General features: G+C 48.7%; 1 protein-coding gene across 3 annotated transcripts; it reads left to right on the top strand.

The window, feature by feature from the left end:
• Nucleotides 1-3,925: 3,925 nt before the first annotated feature.
• cd44b (CD44 molecule (Indian blood group) b) lies at nt 3,926-12,621 on the top strand. 3 transcript variants are annotated; one of them, XM_057050956.1, is made up of 9 exons: nt 3,926-4,069; nt 4,186-4,372; nt 9,153-9,318; nt 9,579-9,721; nt 9,814-9,870; nt 9,989-10,255; nt 10,692-10,766; nt 10,857-10,935; nt 11,097-12,621. In XM_057050956.1, exons 2-9 carry the CDS (start codon nt 4,306-4,308, stop codon nt 11,308-11,310), a joined length of 1,068 nt encoding a protein of 355 aa, XP_056906936.1. In that variant the 5' UTR covers nt 3,926-4,069; nt 4,186-4,305; the 3' UTR covers nt 11,311-12,621. The 3 variants fall into 3 exon arrangements, with proteins under 3 accessions (XP_056906936.1, XP_056906937.1, XP_056906938.1); XM_057050957.1 differs by having other exon boundaries at nt 3,952-4,073; nt 4,195-4,372; XM_057050958.1 differs by having other exon boundaries at nt 3,983-4,073; nt 4,199-4,372.
• The last annotated feature ends 103 nt before the right edge of the window (nt 12,622-12,724 follow it).

Here is a 12,724-nt window from a genome sequence, read left to right on the forward strand (position 1 = left end):
GCACTAGTTTGACAGGTGATGCTCTGATTTTTGGCTGGTAAAAATCTGGCAAAAGCAAACCGAATTCCTCTTTGATTTATCAAGAATCCAAATATAGTTGCCGGTGATCCGAGCGCTCCCTTTTCAAATATCAGCTGAGCCACTCTGACATTTCTCCGGCTTTCCAGTGGCAGCCTGATATTTGCTCCCACGACTGGCCTGGATGAACGCGCAGACAGACTCACTCTGATGGAGGTCTGGAGCGCGGGGGGGCTTAGAGATGGAGACGGAGCTCTGGAGGGTGCTAAGGTCAGACACATGGGCGCACAGCGTGGCGCAGAATGATGGAGGCAGTTACCATAGTGACCAAAGTGTGGTATTTTGGGTGCCCTTGAGAGGCGGCATGTGACTGAGGGAAGGGCAGAACTGGTCTGAAGGACAGCGTTTCACACCTCTTCCCCGCGCCAATCTTCCCCCAACCGAGAGAAGCAGTTCTTTATTTTCCAGAATCGGATTGAAATCATACGTCCAAATCAAGTGGATGCTGCCAAACGCTCTTTAGAGAGATGGGGAGCCATGTCGTTCTCCGCCCCAGGCTTCTCCGTGTGGTCGTTCCCATCGACATTATCTCACGCTCAAGTTCACTCGGTCATTGTTGCCAGGATTTCCCCCAGTCTCCAGCTTTCCCCTCAGCCTCGGCACTTCACCATTCGCCTCAGGTCCCGTCTTCTGCGTCCACACCTTTAATTGCTTCCTCTTCTGGTTTGACAGGAAGTGGACCGAAGTGAGCGGCCCGGGCTCACTCCACCTGTGCCGTTGCCTGCCGCTCCTCACTCCGCTGCATACCTCAGGGAATGATGCAGGCGTCAGGCATTCCTGGCAACCAGACCGAACCCATGTGACAGACGCTGTGCAAACACGCCCACTCTGCTCACCCAGCACCAAACACAAGCTTTGTTGTCACTGCACAAAGCTCCCATGAGGCCTGGGCGAGCGGAGACGGGGGTGCTCCGCGTCGGCCTCCCTCCTCATCCCGCCACATCTGTGCAAACACTCAGCTGCAGACCGTAGAGTTGTTTTAGCCCGTTCATCCTGGACCGACTGTATATGGAAATGTTACGGTCGTTCCCAGTCACATTCCAGCGATTGCTCTGGTCACAGGGAAGTAAAAGCACATTGGACAGGAATGCCGACAATCTGCCGTTCGTCAGCGACCACAAGGACTCCCAGCCGCAAGGACGTCTGACAGGCGTCTACATAGCCACTCTTTGTTCTTGGAGCTTTTTCTTCCTGTTTTATTTTAATCCGTGTCGTCACCACAAGATATTGACCTGGGGAATCACTTATGCAAGGTTACCTTGCTGTTGCTATTGGTTACGTTGGTGTTCCCTGTATTATATTGGCATCAAATGTTGACTTGGATCTTGTTCACTCATCAACAACAGAAAGTGTTGTCTTAAGGAGGGGCCCGTATTTAAAGTCTGGGTCAATGTTTCACCAGATAAAACTGGTTCAGGTCTCTGCAGAGGAAGCAGGGTTCTGTTCACAGGGAAGATGGAGCAAAATATGTGCTTTCAAAGAAATTCTGCAATTCTTGAGCAACATGCACGCCCACGTGCGCGATTAGAATCAAGTCTGATTCTGCTGTGTTTGCCTCAGATGAACCAACGTGAGTTGTTTTGGATTCGATCCAACGACATTTAAATATAAAATGAAACCTCTGCCCGGAGGTTGCACTCTCAGACACTCACTGTTTCTGTTTTTCCTTTTCCTCCAAAGATCACCCCTCTGTTCTCCGTGACCATTCGTTTGATTGTTCCCTTTGTTTGGGTTTTTGGGGATTTTGTATTTAGCATTGTTGCTAATTTAGCTCATTATTTTCCTTTTCCCTTTCCTGTTCTGCCTTTTGTTCAGTCCTATGCGAGTATTTTTAGTGTTTGATTGTTTTGGCGTTTCAGACTGAACAACGGATCCAATGTCTGCCGATGGAAACGATCCAACAGACGTCTCCAATTGAACAATTGAAGCCTCATATTAGATCTCTTGACTGTGAAGACCCACAGTGAAAGCATTTCTTGATCTTATCTCAGATTTGCTATTTGGTAGACTAATATGAGCTCTCTGAGAATTAACTCATATGCTGACGATCTTCCTTTTTTTTAATCAAAAACAGCAAAATAACGAAAGAGAGATGTACTTTATTCCTGAAAATCTTCTGTGTGTCACCTCAGATGGAATTCCTGATGCTAAATAGCATGTTAACCTCCTTAAAAGTGCATTTTTATAAAATATATGCCGGCAGATGTTACATATGATGTCTGCCAACATTATCACTCATAGCTCATTAGCACTCAGGATGCACATCCTGTGCATTCAAATGTGGCAGTCAGCTTAAATACTCACAGGAAGAGAAGAAAATAAAGCTCTCTCTCTAGATACCAACTGTGTGGTCACAATCTAAACATAGTTCAGGGGTTGGACTAACTGTTTGGCCAGAGGACGCTGGCAAAAGTCAATTTGTTTATTTAATGATATCTTGCACTTCTCACAAATTGCTCTTTAAAAGCCTTGTTTCTCCTGGCATGAAAAAGGCAGTGTAGCGCTGGAAATGCAGTTATTGAAACTTCGTGCCTGTTTTGGTTTTCAGCTTTGTTGATGTGGTGAGTTACACAGAGGTTACCCTGACAACAGTCTCTTGAAACAGCTTTTTTTTTTTAAAGTATTTATTTAAAGCTTGGTCGCGTCTTCTGCTCATGCCCTCCACGTGTTAAATATTTGATAGCAATCTGCAGAAAACTGCCGTTGTCTTTTTGGCCGGAAACATCCGCGATGCTTTGCACCACGCCTGACGCGTGACCAGCTCTGCACCCGCCCAACATCCCAAAGACAAACCCCACCCCAGCATGCTCAGCCCCAGGCTGCCAAAAGACCCAGCACCATTGTCACAGGCCCAGGCGGAAGCTTCGGTCCTCAAGCTGTGAGACTCAGCCTCTCAAAGCTTATCATACGTCTGTCCTGGTTCCCGTCTCGTCCCGGCTTGTAGGCTGAACGAGCTCCAGCGTGGAGTTTAATGAGCCCGTGGAAAAAGAAAACGCTCCTTCTGTGACTGCAGATTTACTGCTCCCGCTGAGTAATTACACATTCACTGCTGGGCTGGAAAGGACGTCACAAACCAGTCATGCAGTCGGTCTTGTCACAGATTGACTTTATTTGGGATTTTGCACGGTAAACAGCATCCTGTTGCCGGGGAGATTCCAGAAACCCGAGATGACCTCGTTCCTCATCTGGCAAAGTGAAATATTAAACCAGAGGCAAGAACGGAGGCGAGTTTCTCTGACACAAGTGGAAAGTTTGGAGGCTGTTGAATGGATTTGGCAGCTAACAGTAAGTGGTAAAACACTGGTGTAACTGGGACAGATTCTCCACCGTCCATCTTTGACCACGTTGCTGCCTCCTCTGCTCTGAACTAGCACACGTTGGGCATTTGCAATTCCAACTTTTGCTAACAATCCCAGTCTGGGTCCAGATGTTGATTTTGCGTAGGTGTCAGTCCAAACAAAGACCATCTGAGCACAGCTTATTTGATTCATTGTCTGGGATCTCTGGAAAGATGAAAATGAAATACATCTGTGGATGTTACCAGGATCCCACTGAGACACACAGCGAACGGGAAAGAAAGAGACGGCAAAATGGGATGAATTGGAAACCTGGAGGAGGGGGGGGGGTGAATAAAAGACCAGATGGGCTCTCAAAAAGTGTTGCCGTCAGGAACGTGAAAGGGGGAAGGAGGGAGGGGAAGGGGGGATGCGGGGAAGGAGGAATGGGAGGCAGCCAAACAGCAGGAAATAGGACCGTCGTATCGGTTGCAAAAGTGCGGCGGCAGGAAGTGGGAAGAGAAAGAGCAAGAGAGGCGAGACGACAGTCTGTTGATGTGGGGTGGGTGGGGGAGGTGGGAGGGCGTGTCCTCGCCCCGCTCTTCCTCCTCTGTGTCTGTGCCACATGAGCCTCTGCCTCTTTTCGGCGAGCAGAAAAAAGTTGTGGTAAAGTCTGAGTCAGCTCCAGCCGCCTGACATCGACTCCCTCCTCACAGGCAGGTTTCCTCTTCTCCTCTCTCCCCCTCTCTCTCTCCCACTCTCTCTCTCTCTCTGTCTCTGTCTCTCCCTCCGTGTCCTCACTACTCTCTCGCCCATTCATTCTCTCTCTTAGCACAGACAGACAGACAGACGGACAGGCAGACAGACCGCCACGCTCTTGGCAGGTTGACGACAGGAGAGCCCTCACACACCTTGACTCCCAGCCTTCGCCCAGCCGTCAGCAGGACCCAGGATGTGGACGCTTCTCCTGGGGGTCACCTTTGGATTACTGGCCTCCTCCAGGTCAGAGCAGCTGAAAGGTGAGGGGGGCTGTGGCTTCGCCCAGCACACGTTTTTTTCTCCATCGTCTCCATTATAAATGACTGTCTGGCTTCTTTGTTGCCGGTTTGATGGTCAGACTGGTAGTTTGTTGTTTGCCCCCCCCCCCTACCTTCCTCCTGTTGAGCCTCACTAAGATTTTCTGTAAAGGCAGAATAGTGAAAAAGAGAGGAGGCGGTTCGCTGCCGGCACCGCCGCGTGCGTGGCTGGAGTGGATGCCGGCGTGAGCGCGACACCGGCACAGACTGGCTTACGTCTGGCGGTCTGAAGCTGCTGACAGACACAAAGGAGACGAGCACGCTCGCTCAGCCACACGCACCTTCACGGATGTAAGCCTCTTTTTTATGGGGGCTTTGCTCCTTTCCTCAGGTAGCAAGGCCGTTTCCACGGGTTACCGGAGAGTCCACGAGCCCCTCTCCAAGCTCCGTGTTTTATTCTCTGACACAAAGGATGTTAAGCACACGCTCGTGCCCCCCGCCGACCCCGCGCCGTCTCCTTCTCCTCTCTTTGTCTCTCACGCGTGGTTTCGTTGCTCAGGGTGACAGAGATTCTGGGCTCTGGCTGAAGTCAGCGCCGCTCGTTTGTGTCAAAGGTTTCAACTTTTTCACTGCTCTCCGGTCTGGGTGTAATTGTGGCTGAAGCTCAGCGCCAGACCAAACGTTTGAACTTCTGAACTTGTGGTGATCTTTCTCCAGAAGAGCACAGCTCAACCCCTGATGTGTCTGCCCCCACCCAATAATTCTGATGAGTGCTGATATTTCGAATGATTCATTGGATCGTGGGCCTATCTGATAAGGTTCCGTTTCTGGGTTTCGGTCGCACCCTGACCTCTCTGTTCCCTTATATACAATCGTGTTCTATTGTCTGAGGCTCCTAAAGGTCTGCCTACGTCAGTAAAGAAGGGGGCATGATTTTGATTTTTGCCTCTTTGCTTCTGTTCCTCAAACCACTCTGAGCTCTTTACTTCCCCTTAACATTGCCCATGTTTGTCCTTTTGGTCTAACAGCTTCTCCTCAGCGCAACCTTGACAACGGGGGCCTGTGTTTGTGCCATTTCCTGGTGCCTGACACCCACACGTGTTCCTTCACTGCCAGAGCACCTTTCTCACAAATCAGCCATCCTGAAGCCGAAGGCTTCGTACATATTCGTCATCTCCTTCTTTTTTCTGCCGATTTTATGCTCCAAGACACAAAAATGTCCACGTTGTAAAGAGAAGAACAGGCTCATTGTTATGCCACAATTTCTAAAAAGGGGAAATGTAGTTTCAAAAAGCTTTAGCCTTGAGCAAGAAGCCTGGTTAGACAAGTCATCAGTGTTGTCTTCAACAGACGACATTGAAAATTTAGAAAGGACGTCAAAGATAACAGGCAGATCCAAGTAACTGTTCTAACAGAAAAATGGTTTTATCTATTTTATCCATTTTATCTAAACGACACAAGTTCCTACAAGAAAGTCAACCAGTCAGAAGACATTTCCAGAAAATGCTTGTTCTGTTCCAACTTGGATGGGTTGATGGGCGGATGTCAAAGGTCAAGAGATTCATTCAACACGTGATTTTTTTTGTGTGTGTCAGTGAGTTTTCTGAACAAGGACTCAGCTTCGGACCCGAAATGAACAAAAAGGTGTCGAAAGAAACAGTGAAGAGAAAAACAGGTGGTGAGAGTCCTTGGTGTGACCTCCAGTCTAGAATGTGTGTGTGTGTGTGTGTGTGTGTGTGTGTGTGTGTGTTGTGTGTGTGTGTGTACGACACAAACATATTTTTACTGACTCTCACGTTTCACCTGTCACTCCGGCCCACCGGACCCAGGCGCAGTTACGCACTGACCCTGCTGACTGAGCAGCTTCGTTTGAGTGTGATCGTGCAGAGCGGCATGGCGAGATGCTGGTCACAACATCTCCCCAAACCAGCTGACGAACTGTGACTAAAGAGACGCTGGGCCGCTCACAGAGGCTCCTCTGTTCGCACATCGGCTCTGCACATGTGATGCCTTCACATCCTCTTTAAGAAGAATGTTAAGACAGGAAGTCCAGAAGCCCTATCGCTCCTTCCAGGACATGACGTCAACACTTTCTGACCATTTGCGACTGAGCTGTGACGGAGTTGTTGTGTTTGTTGCGCTTTCCGGTCCGTCATTTGCCTTTCGAGTGTGCGCACCTGCGCGCTGTGTGGCGCCAACATGGCGCACAGACGACAAACAGGGATGAAGGGGTGAAAACAAGGGAGAAGGGGATTCATACGGTATTGAGAGGGAAACTCTGTGGTTTGTCATGGAGCAGCTAGAAAGGGTTTTCGAGACATTGTGTTTGAAGCCCCGTCCCTCTCAGCCTCTGTACACACAGCTTTCATCCGTTTCCTTGGTTTCAGCTCCGTTAGGTGAGTGTTTAGACAATCAGAACCCTGGGACAGCGTGCTACTCCACTGTGTAAAAACAGGCCAAACTGTCCGCTCTGCATACTGATTAACGCCCTCAATTCACATCAGCCCCCCCCCCAACCCCGTTCTGCTCGCAGATGGTGAGTTCCGATCCCTCTGGGAGGTCGCGCGGGGCCTCCTGGCTTTCAGATGCAGTGTGGCGGCCTGAGCTGAGACGCTAACAGGTGTTTGTGCTGCGTTCTGGTTGGTGTGCTTGACAGTGAAGCAAAGAAGTTGTATTGGCAACCCAGCAGTTTCAGCAGTTTCAAGTGGCCGTCTTGCTGCAGAAAGCCCAGCTTTCTGGCGGGCTGCAGCTGTGAGGAGGGGGGGGGGGGGGTGTTAGCCAATCCAGTCTCTGTATATAAGGTTCATAGATACCGGTAGTTCAAACTCAGTCATTTCTAGGCTGCTGGTGAATAATGAGATTATAACCTTTTAATTCTGAATGTTTGATCTCTTTTTTTCCACTTTTTTTTAATATTAAGAATATGTTTTGATACCAGTTGTGGGGCCAAGACACCATTAAGTGAAATATCCCCTCCGTCAAGGGGCACGTCGCGATTCTTCATATGTGCCCTTTTCCTTCCCCCAAACTGTCACCGTATCTGCGCATCTTTGAGGTTTCAGTGATGTCATCATCACCAGCGCTTCCATCCTGTTCACTGCACTTTCACATTTTGTGCAACCGTCACCATGGAAACACACTAAAGCAAACACCAAACAAGTCGAGTATGTGTGTGTGTGCGTGTGTGTGTGTGTGTGCGTGTGCTTACTCTGTGCTGGCAGATTTTCATACTGCACATGTGTTTGCAAAGAAACGTCCCATTCTTGCTTTCACCACTGTTCTGGCACAAGTCGTCATGTGTCTCCAACTATTCTGATGATGGATTTCACATGACGGACATTTCATGCTTCCCCGAGGAGGTTGCTCTGGGTGAGGGCGGCTCCCAAAGATCACAGGGGGGGGCTTTTTGCACTGTTGGGGAGTGACCTCCACAGGCAAACATGCATGTGGGTCAGGGCTCTCTTGTCTTTCCATTTTCCCGAATTCTCCGCCTTCGCTTTAGCAAATGCTAAATGCGGCGTCCTGCTTGTGCAGGACGGATTTGACTGGATTCCCGTTCACTGATCAGAAGATATCGATTTCCCTCTGACACCACGTAGCTTTTGGGGATTAACGGCCAAATCCTGTAAAGTCTCAGGATCCTCTTGTCTCTTTGCGGTTGAATGTTTTTCTGAATACTAACAACAGTGAAACTTTGGGTCCTCTGCTCACGCCGAGCGCATAAAGAACCAGATGAACACGGCAAAGTTAGCCGAACCTCTCTGCTTCTGTCAGCTCAAGTGTGATTAAGCACGGGGAAACTTTTCGTTCCATTATTCATTCAGCAGGTCAGAGTAATGGCGGTTTACGACCCAGACGGCCTCAGACAAAGCCAACAGCTAACTATGAGAAGGAAAAACACAGTCCCATGATTCATCTGTGCTCCCCTGCCAGATGTATGAACCAGTCAGTCCATGACTCAAGACTCAGTTAATCTATTATTACTGCTGTGGATGCGTTAGCATACAGATTCACAAGGTTTTAGGGTCCAAGTGAAGCTTCCAAATGGCTGAAGTGATGCAGTGAGGAAGGATGTGGTCTGGATTATTATGGCTGACTGGGAGTTAAAACAATAAGAGTTCCTTCCAGATGCCTTCAGCTTTGCCTCATCGTTCCACCAAATGCCAAAAACAAAGAGAGAAAAATGGTTTGGTTATGGCAACTTTCTAAATGCAGCACGTAATGACATCCAAAACCGCCTTTCCCCCTCTCCCTCCCTCCCTCCGTGTGTGTTTATGTGTGTCTTTCTCTCTTCCCTCTGCTTCTCCATCTCTCTCTGTCTTCTATCTGTCTCTCCCTCGCTGTCCATCTGCCATTCGCTTCATCCCTCTGTGTGTCTCTCTTTCTCTCTCTCTCTGTCCTGTGTGCATCCCTGTCTCTGCCCCGTCTCTCTCTGTCCCCCTGTCTCTCTCTGTCCCCCTGTTTCACTCTGCCCCCGTCTCTCTCTGTCCCCCTGTTTCACTCTGTCCCCCGTCTCTCTCTGTCCCCCTGTCTCTCTCTGTCCCTCTGTCTCTCTCTGTCCCTCTGTCTCTCTCTGTCCCCCTGTTTCTCTCTGTCCCCCTGTTTCACTCTGCCCCCGTCTCTCTCTGTCCCCCTGTCTCTCTCTGTCCCCCTGTTTCTCTCTGTCCCCCTGTTTCACTCTGCCCCCTTGTCTCTCTCTGTCCCCCTGTTTCACTCTGTCCCCCTGTCTCTCTGTCCCCCTGTCTCTCTCTGTCCCCCTGTCTCTCTCTCTCTGTCTCTGCAGTGAACGCCCGCAGCTGCAGCTATGCCAGGGTGTTTCATGTGGAGGGGGAGAGCCGTCATTCCCTCAACTTTGACATGGCCCAGACGGTGTGCGAGCAGCTGAACACCACCTTGGCGAGTGCAGAACAAGCCAAGGAGGCCTTCACCGCCAACATGGAGACATGCAGGTAAACCTCCAGGCTGTCATGTTGAAAAGCTTTGTTCTGTTCCACCTATAGAGAGATTGCCTATAGAGGATACATGCAAGGGTCTGTCAACACATGCGTTGTGGCGAGTATGACTCATGAGGGAACCATCAAAAAGAGGAACTGCTCTTTCGGTGTGAGAACAGATTCACTTCTGCCCGGTTCAGGAAGAAAATTCTCAAAGAAAAAAAAACAGCCAACTCTCACTGCTGTACAATCTCAGAACCTCTCTGTCCTCGCAGGTATGGCTGGATCAACAACATTAGCATCGCCATCCTCAGACACACCCCCCACCAAAACTGTGCCAAGAACATGACCGGCTTCATCATCCTGTCCCACGTGAAGGCCGAGGAAAAGTTCGACGCGCTTTGCTACGACGAGAATGGTAACGGTGCCCTGGCGAGATGAGAAAAGTCTGATAAAAATGGTTTTGCTTGTAAATAACACCCACCTTCTCTCTGCTCCCCCCAATGCTAGTTGGGCCTGAGAAGAATTGTGCTGAAGCTTTTCAAAACACATCCTTAGAGCCATCAGGTCAGTATAACTCACGCTGGTTTATGGCGAATAGACAGAAGAAAACATCGAACAATTATTCTGAACTGTAATTCATCGCTCATTCATGGTTGTCACTGGTATCTTTGCAAATATCCAGATCAGGACAGTGATGACGAGCTGACACCGACGCTGTCGGCCACGTCTCCTCCGACGGACCCAGACGCCACCGATGACAACATCACCCAGCGCGTCCCGCTCATTGACTTTGATCAGTCCACCGGTTCAGGGATGCTGCCCTTTCCTGAGGAGGCGGATCCGACTCCGACGCCCCCTGTTGGAGACCCGAAGGAAGTACAGCCCACGGCAAAGAATGACCCCCAAAGCGAGCCCCCGGCGCCTAAAGGAAGCGATGTGACTCCTGAACGTAAGAAAAACACCCGGAGGGGCTTCTGCTGACAGGACAGTAAATATCTGGATCATAAAAAATAGCTTCTTATTCAACAGGAACACACTCTCAAAACCTGGAGGCGTTTAGGATTTCTGATGTCCATTAAAAATGAGGATTTACTTCTAAATTGCATTGAAAAAGTGTCAAATGACGATTTACCAAGTGCACACGCAACAGGTTTTGGGAGGCTTGAAGTAACTTTACACACAGATGACGCCCTCTTGTGTTGGCCTCGGTTATTTTTGTCTCTGAGTCCCCTCAATGTGGGCCTCTTTAACAAAATAACACAAAGGTAAATGCAAAACTCAATGAACAGGCAACAAAGTTAAACACACATATATGAACCGATTCGGCGTGTATTGGACGCGATTTTACCAGTGGAATCTAAGGGTTTTCTGCTTCCCTTCTGCAGCTCCCATACCACGAGACCCTAACGGCAAAGGTCCGGATGGGCCTGAGCCCAAAAAACAAGAGGACAGCAGCAGGAGTGAGCCACTAAACTAATAGTCCAATCTTGCTGGGACGTTACTGTCCTATCTGGATGATCAATGTTGTTTTTCTGCTTTTCTCCCTACAGACTGGCTGGTGATCACTCTTACCATTCTAGCCGTTCTCACTATTCTCCTTGTGTGTGTTGCTGTTGCAAAAAGAAAAAGGTGTGGCCCCCTTTCAAAGCCCCGACACCCCCTCAGAACAGCATGTATAATGATTTAGATTAGAAGATATCTCCTGGCTGACGGTAGCCTGTAGTCAGTCCATCTTTCGCATAAACCTGAAGGAAAGGTGAAAATAATCCAATCTGCTGTTGCTCTTTCAGGTGGTGCGGCAAACGTCAGACCCTGATGATCACGTCAAAGGATGGTGGCGAGGGGAACGGAGCCACGGCGTTGGCATCCAGTTCCCAGGCCCAGGAGAGGGAACAGGAAATGGTGACACTCATGAACAAGGAGAAGATCCAGGAGAACGGCAACACGGAGGAGTTCACTGTCATCAAGCTGGAGGAGACGGCAGACAAAGACCAGCTAGCATGAGGGAAGACGCAATGGTGGGCGGGAAGGCGTGGGTGAGGAGCGCAGGGGCAGAGTGAGACGGTTAGGAGATTGTATGGGTGGGGGTGGGGCTCTGAAGACAAGGAGGTTAATATATATATAAAACTGCTTTGGTAGCCAGCACTGAATGGACACTGAGTGTGGCACTGAGTGTGTTTGACTGAGGTCCAGGGTCTCCTTTCTGCCCGTGTGGGGCGGCCTGTCAGGCGACCGGACGCATAGTGGCGTTACGCACGTACCATGCTAATGTATCATGTGAATATGTCCTGTGCCAGTTCTTTGCATGCTATAGCTCTGTGGAGGCGAGGGCCGCAGAAATGTGCTGGGTTTTAAATCACAGGTTCCTTTAGCCCTAAATGAAAAATAATCAATCAGTAGCGAGAAGTGGCTCATTTTACCAGAGGGGAGGACTTACCCCCCCTCTATTCCAATGGGTTTTTTTTGTTTTGTTTTGTTCTTTTTGGCTTACATGCTAGCCTTGTGTATATTTCAGACATTTCACCTGTGGTGTGCAAACTTAATTTATGCAGCATTCATTGTTTTGTTTCTTTTTGTTCCTGGGTTTTCTGTATATAAAGTATGTGTCTATGGAAACGCCTTAGTGTTAGCTACCAGTGCTTCGGTGGTGCTAGTGGTAGAAGGAGATATCCCGTTTTCAATAAAGGAATATTATTGGGTTTGGGCTTTTCTTTTTTTTTAGCTATTTGATTAAAGCCGAATCTTTGAAGTACACCACTGGATTTTGCAGTAGTCAGAGTAGAATGGATCTTATTGTGTAAATCGAGTTATTATATTGTGTCCAAAACTACATGACGGATTAATTATTGTAGGTGGTTAATTAGTTCTAGACTTGAAAATGTGGTTTATCCTGCTGAAGATAAGCAGGAGTTTTAATGCTAAATTAGGTTACATATGTCATATTAGGAGGGGGGAAAACACATGGTCCTGTGAAAAAACTGCTTAATGCGCTGATGAATGGAGCTTTTTTGCCTCTGTCCCCGTGTCCCTGTTCCTCTATATTCATTCATGTTAACAAAGAAAAGATGTTTTTCTACTGAGCTAAATGCATAATTCCGTGTGATAGCTAGACGTCTTTAATGTAGCATTGAAATCTGCACATCAATTACAGGCCAACTTTTGTCTCTGACTGCTCCCCCCCCATCCGCCACTTTTGCTTCCATAATTTCTTTTCAGTGTTACGTGTATAGGCCGGTTCTTTCACGGCAGATGAACCCAACGCATCACTGACAAGATTTGTACGACACAAACGACAATAAATGTGTACAGAATTTGCCTTTGATGTGCTCATTATTTTGCACGTGGGAGGAAAATGGATTTATAAAGAATTCCCATTCGACGTGAAAAAGAAGCGGTTGCCATGGCGCCAAGGATGTGG

This window comes from Takifugu flavidus, chromosome 13, assembly GCF_003711565.1.
Source record: "Takifugu flavidus isolate HTHZ2018 chromosome 13, ASM371156v2, whole genome shotgun sequence".
Lineage (NCBI taxonomy): Eukaryota > Metazoa > Chordata > Actinopteri > Tetraodontiformes > Tetraodontidae > Takifugu > Takifugu flavidus.

Excerpts from the sequence above, each read along its gene's own strand:
- cd44b (XM_057050956.1), top strand. The coding sequence starts at position 4,306 with ATGTGGACGCTTCTCCTGGGGGTCACCTTTGGATTACTGGCCTCCTCC. Across the intron at positions 4,373-9,152 it reads CAGGTCAGAGCAGCTGAAAG|TGAACGCCCGCAGCTGCAGC; the intron begins GTGAGGGGGGCT and ends CTGTCTCTGCAG. Across the intron at positions 10,767-10,856 it reads ACAAGAGGACAGCAGCAGGA|ACTGGCTGGTGATCACTCTT; the intron begins GTGAGCCACTAA and ends TTCTCCCTACAG.